The sequence below is a fragment of the Sinocyclocheilus grahami genome, unplaced genomic scaffold (assembly GCF_001515645.1).
Source record: "Sinocyclocheilus grahami isolate Dianchi unplaced genomic scaffold, SAMN03320097.WGS_v1.1 scaffold1767.1, whole genome shotgun sequence".
In the NCBI taxonomy this organism is placed as follows: Eukaryota; Metazoa; Chordata; class Actinopteri; order Cypriniformes; family Cyprinidae; genus Sinocyclocheilus; species Sinocyclocheilus grahami.
Genome location: NW_015506946.1, coordinates 142206 through 148036, shown reverse-complemented (window position 1 = coordinate 148036; position 5831 = coordinate 142206). Strand labels below are relative to the sequence as shown.

The 5831-nt window shown below is 41.4% G+C and overlaps 1 protein-coding gene across 2 annotated transcripts in view; it reads right to left on the bottom strand.

Annotated features, from left to right (window-relative positions):
- Window positions 1–385: 385 nt before the first annotated feature.
- LOC107572522 (arylacetamide deacetylase-like) overlaps window positions 386–5831 on the bottom strand; it is a 21151-nt gene continuing 15705 nt past the window's right edge. For both annotated transcript variants that reach the window (XM_016258940.1, XM_016258939.1), the window contains exon 3: window positions 386–1600. In XM_016258940.1, coding sequence (XP_016114426.1) covers window positions 980–1600 — 621 coding nt within the window. In that variant the 3' untranslated portion in view covers window positions 386–979. The remainder of the gene's footprint in view (window positions 1601–5831) is intronic.

Genomic DNA, 5831 nt, shown 5'->3' with positions numbered 1-5831 from the left:
TTAATTATTCATATTTCCCCATGAGCTGATTCGCTACAACAATAACTGACAAACTAGACTACAATAGGCAGGAACTAATATAGGGTGGATAACGAGGGGCAGACAGGTGAGCACAATAAGGTAACTAACTGATAATGAGGACAGGAACAACCAAATAAGGACACAGAGGGAGAAACCACAAGCGACAGTCCACAGGGGTGTGACAGCATGTGACATACAACACTTGATGTTTTGGTTTCTTTTGGAATTATTTTCATTGGTGGAAAAGAAATTGTCCCCACCCCCCCAAAAAACATAAGTAACTAAGTTTTAACTTATTGTTTATATACCTGCTATATTAAAAAGAAAATGATTCAGGGATATTGTGTGTGTTTGCCAACGTGGTTCTAAAAAATGACTGCTCCATTCCATTTTTCCATCTTTCAGTGAGGCACTTTAATTTGTTTAGGAGGAGCAAAAATAACTGCTGCTTCAAGCCATGGTGTCATAAAATTTCTCAGTTCTCAGAAGCAAATTACTTGTACCTACTGAAGACTTGATCTTACTTTGATCTTACCTTCTCACCATTTAAGATAAGAATCCAGTGAACCAGGAACTTCATCAGACAGTTTACTGCATATCAAACCAAACTTTTCAAAACATCAAGCAGTCAGAGATAATTGCAATAAACTGAAATTATAATAATCATAAAATAAAACACTATTAATTGTCATGTTAACATGTTGAACACCTTCATTAGTATCATACACAAAGTTAACGGATTGGAAATAATACAGACCAGTGTTTCTTAAGACCATATTTGGTCATAATAGGAATGTTTGTACCATAATGGGTTAATACAATCAAAAGTGTGCCCTTTTTTAAGTTAAAAAGTGGTGCACTGTAAACAACAGAAAAAAATGAAATAAATAAGACAAAAATTATATGAACCAGTCAAACAAAACTGATGCATTAAGCATTGTTGCGTTCTACATTAATCTTATAGATTTTGCTTAAGCCATGATACAAAGTTGTCCATCATCCTGTGTCCAATATCAAAGTCTGTGGGCCACGTAGTGAACATTAGTGCGCCATGAAATCCACCGGGGTAATGTTCATGTGTGACATCAACTCCAGCATTACGCAAGCGTGTGACATACATCAAGCCATCATCCCGCAGTACATCATACTCGCAGGTCAACACATACGCCTTCGGCAGTAAACGCAAGGTTGTATCAGGCACCAGCAATGGCGAGGCTCTTGGATCTGCAAGCAAGTGATGTGGACCAATAGAGCGCACTGAACTTTTTCCAGTAACCACAGTTGGAGCACTGTAATTGTATGCCTGGCTATATGAATCAGGTAAGTATGAACTCCAATTGACAAACTTAAGCAAAGCAGCTGATTCATGGTTGTTGTGTCTGTTTGCCATCATGGCTCTCAAAAATGACTTGTCGCTGGTGAAGTATTCGCTCCAAAACCTCACCATCAGTGTGCGGGGCAGTATAGGCATGTGCTGGTTCTGCTGGTAAGAGGGAGTGTTCAGATCCAAGGCTTGCAGAACAGGGTAGATTAGAGCCTGGGCCTTTAGCTGGACATGCTGTTCTGGGTCCTTCTGCAACTGAGTATACATACAAATCAATTAAACATATGAAGATTATTTATTAGTCTGTAAAAAAAACAAGAACTTCAGTTTAATTGTTGCCAAAACATTTTGTGTTCTGCAAGTTGCAACCTGCAGTAATGTTTTTTTTTTTTTTTGGTTTCACTTTATTTTGATGGCCCCTTTAACACATTCTGTTGACTATATGTAACGTTGCACCTACATGTCTAATAACTCTCATTAGAGTGTTAGTAGAGTATTAGTAGACTGGTAGGGTTAGGGTTAGAATAAGTTGATGTACTTGCAAAATTACTTATACTAAGTAGAATGTCAGCTGGGAGACATCACAATAAAGAGTTAAGCGGCAGATATTAAGCATAGTAGTCTATTAATACTCTAATGTGAGTTAGTAGACAGAGTGTTCAAAAGAGACCATCAAAATAAAGTTTTACCCTTTGTTTTTTTTTAAGCATGGCTGAAGAAAATTTTAAATGTGAAAACTAACAGTAATTATGGTGACAAGTTAAATACACTGCTCAAAAAATGAAGGGGACACTTAAATCACACATTGGATGATTAACTAAATATTCTAGTTGAAAATCTTTACTTATGTGCATTTTATAATTTGTTGAGATCAAAATGATGTGACGATGGGACCATGGAAACTAAAATCATCAACCCACTGAAGGCTGGATTTAATAGCAAACCAAAAATCTAAGTAAACAATTTAATTTACAGGTTGATCGAACACGCATGAATTTCATCAAAGTAACTCGTTATGTAAATCAGTAGCGTGTACGGCGCCCACATGCCTGAATGCACTCCCTACAACGTCTCGGCATGCTCTTGATTAGATGGTGGAATTCCTGGAGGATTCCTGGGGAATCTCCTGCCAGACCTGGATCAGGGCGTCAGTGAGCTCCAGAACAGTCTGTGGTGCTACTTGGCAGCTTTGGATGGATTCAGTTCAATTGGATTCAGGTCTGAGGAATGTGAAGGCCGGTCAATGGCATGAATGCCTTCATCATCCAGAAACTGCTTACACACTCTGGTCACATGAGGCTGGGTATTGTCATGCACCAGGAGGAACCCAGGGCCCACTGCACCAGCGCAAGCTCTGACAGCGGCTCTGAGGATTTCATCCCGGTACCCAACAGCAGTAAGGGAACCATTGGCTAGCTTGTTGAGGTCTGTGTGAAGAATATTCCTCCCAAGACCATCACAGACCCACCACTAAACTGGTCATGCTGGATGATGTTGAAGGCAGCATAACATTCCCCACAGCATCTCCAGACTCTTTCATGTCTGTCACATGCTCAGTGAAGAGAATAGGGCACCAATGGTGGACCTGCCAATTCTGGTGTTCTCTGGCAAATGCCAATCAAGCTGCATGGTGCTGGATTTTGAGCACAGGTCCAACTATAGGATGTCAGGCCCTCATGCTACCTTCATGCCTGAAATTCTGGAGGTTTTTGTGGGGCTCTGGCAGTGATCCTCCTGTTCCTCTTTGCACAAAGGAGCAGATACCGGTCCTGCTGCTGGGTTGTTGCCCTTCTATGGTCCTGTCCAGCTCTCCTCGTGTAACGGCCGTCTCACTGTGTCTCCGCCATGCTCCTGAGACTGTGCTGGGAGACACACCAAACCTCATTGACACAGCACTTATGGAAGTGCTATCCTGGTGGATCTGGACTACCTGTGCAACCTGATTGGGTTGCAGTTACTGCCTCATGATACGAGATTGGTGCTACTGGCTGGCTCATGCTTTTTAGGGGGCAGGCCTAATGGTTAGAGTCAGACTTGTAACCAGATGTTTGATTCTCAGTACCGGCAGAAAATGAGGCCTAAAATGAGGTGGGGGAGTAAATGAACAGTGCTTTCTTCCACCTTCAATACCCACGACTGAGGTTCCCTTGAGCAAGGTACCGAACCCCCAATTGCTCCCCAGGCAATGCAGCAAAAATGGCTGCCCACTGCTTCGGGTGTGTGTTCACTACTCACTGCTGTGTGTGTGCACTTTGTGACAATGTCATTCAAGACACATGTTTTAATCTACTCAATATGTATTATGATGGTTTTATATATATTTGAGTTTTATGGATTTACAGTACATGATGTCTTAGCCATTTTATTCCTCTTACCTGTTTTAATGTGTATATGTCTTTAAATGAGTTTGGGTCTGCTTTTCATGTGACTGATCACATGACAGGAAACAGGAAGTAAAGCAGCATAAAGGAGGCAGCATGGCAAGCAAACAATAGGTGTGTTCGACTTCATGCGGCACTGCGCAGACCGATTGGCGGCTGACTTGAAGCAGTGCAAGCCGGTCAGAAATTTTGTCCGACTTGAGACAGCGCCGATGCCACGTCACTGTGACGTATAGCATCAAAGTACCACGAGAGCGTTTCGAGAGCAGTCAGCTGACTCAGCCAGCGCAGTTTCTCCAGAGCGACTGCAGGAGCGCTGATGATGACACAGCTGTTTCACGATTGGATCAAATTCACCACATGATAACGATGATGTGTGTTTAGGGTTTATTCTGACACCTTCAGTTCCACTAATGCTCACAAATCTGTGTTTTTATAACAGCAAAAGCTCTTTTACTGTAGTTGCAATGTTATATTGAGTCACGTTTATCAAAAAACACTGCTAAAAGTATATATAGGCCTACTTTATTGGTATTTAAATAGTATATATTTGTGTTGAACTTTATTTTTGTACAGATGGCGCTGCATTAAGCAGTATATGAAATGTATTTTTGTTGTTTCATGAAAACGTTTCCGAAACGTCTATGTATTTTACAAGTATTGCATTTGATTCACTTCATCTGTGATACAGTATGCAAACACTGAGAGAGCATCACTACGGGAAGCAGAAAGTGTCCAACTTGATGACTCCGCTTTCAATTCTGCCCCCGACTGCAAGCGGCTACTCTCGCCGATCGGTCTGCGCAGCACTGCATGAAGTCAAACACACCTAATCTCTCACTTACAAATGCAAAAAATGTGTTTTATACTGACTTACCTTTTCAAATACAAGCTTTTGGACTTTCAATTGGATTGTAAATACACTGTTGGACATTTGTATTGGGACTATCAACACACTGGGACTCATTCAGACTGTTTTAGGTTATGGTGTTATGGACTTTTATCAGCCTGAGGTTCCTAGTTTTATTATGTTGTTTTAAGTCTCATGTGAATATTGTAAATACACCACTGGTTTTCACTTTACAACTTTCGTCTGTCTCATCTTTTTAAACACTTCAAGCTCTCACACAGTATAATCTGACACTATTTTAATCAATGTAAATTCGACCGATAGGGCTTAACGTTACAACTTGGATGGGATAAATCCAGAGCATAAATACCAAGTATGGGTTACCATACTTGGCTACAGGTCATGTCACTTTACTGTAGGGTTGGGTACCGAAACCCGGTACCAATATGGCACCGGTACCTATGTAACCGGTATGTACTAGAACCGAATCCAAAGGCAGATTTCGGTGCCTCATTTCGGTGCCATGCCTGAGCGATCGATTGAAATATTTGTCCTCTGGTTCTCCGAAACGGACGCAAGAAGCATCATCACTGGCACCGCATGTGAAAAATAATTTCCCGACTGAGAAAATGCACGTGAACTCAAGTCGGAAAGCTCTAATAATACAAATCTTTGTAGTAACGAGAGTGTCCATGTTGTTTTCACATTCCGACTTATTAGCACAACTCGGGAAATGAAAGCATCCGAAGAGCACGCGCATGAATGCAGTAATTGCACTTGCTCTGATGGCAGCAGGTAGCCTTCCGTTAACTAAGCTAAACATGCTTAAATTAAAATGCCTAAAGCTAAACCTCCCTTGTATTCACATTTCTAAACCTGTCGTCCAATAAAAGAGAACGTTATAACCTTTTTACTCCACAACACCAGTCAAATGCTTCCTTTTGTGATCTGACGAGGCTTCTTGTCACAGAATGAGGCAGAAAATATGTTCCATATGCTACTTTAAAAAGAATACATCGATTAGCGTGACCATACGTCCTCTTTTTCCCGGACATGTCCTCTTTTTGGACCTACAAAAATGTGTCTGGCCGGGATTTCTTAGTTGCCCAAAAATGTCCGGGATTTGGCTGTTTTCTTAATCCCGCTCCCGCTGAATCTCTGACCATTGCCCCCTGCTCCCGCAACATGTGTTTTGCTCCCGCGATTTTCGTGTCCACTCCTTTAAACATTCTAATATTGTATATAATTTTGGCGC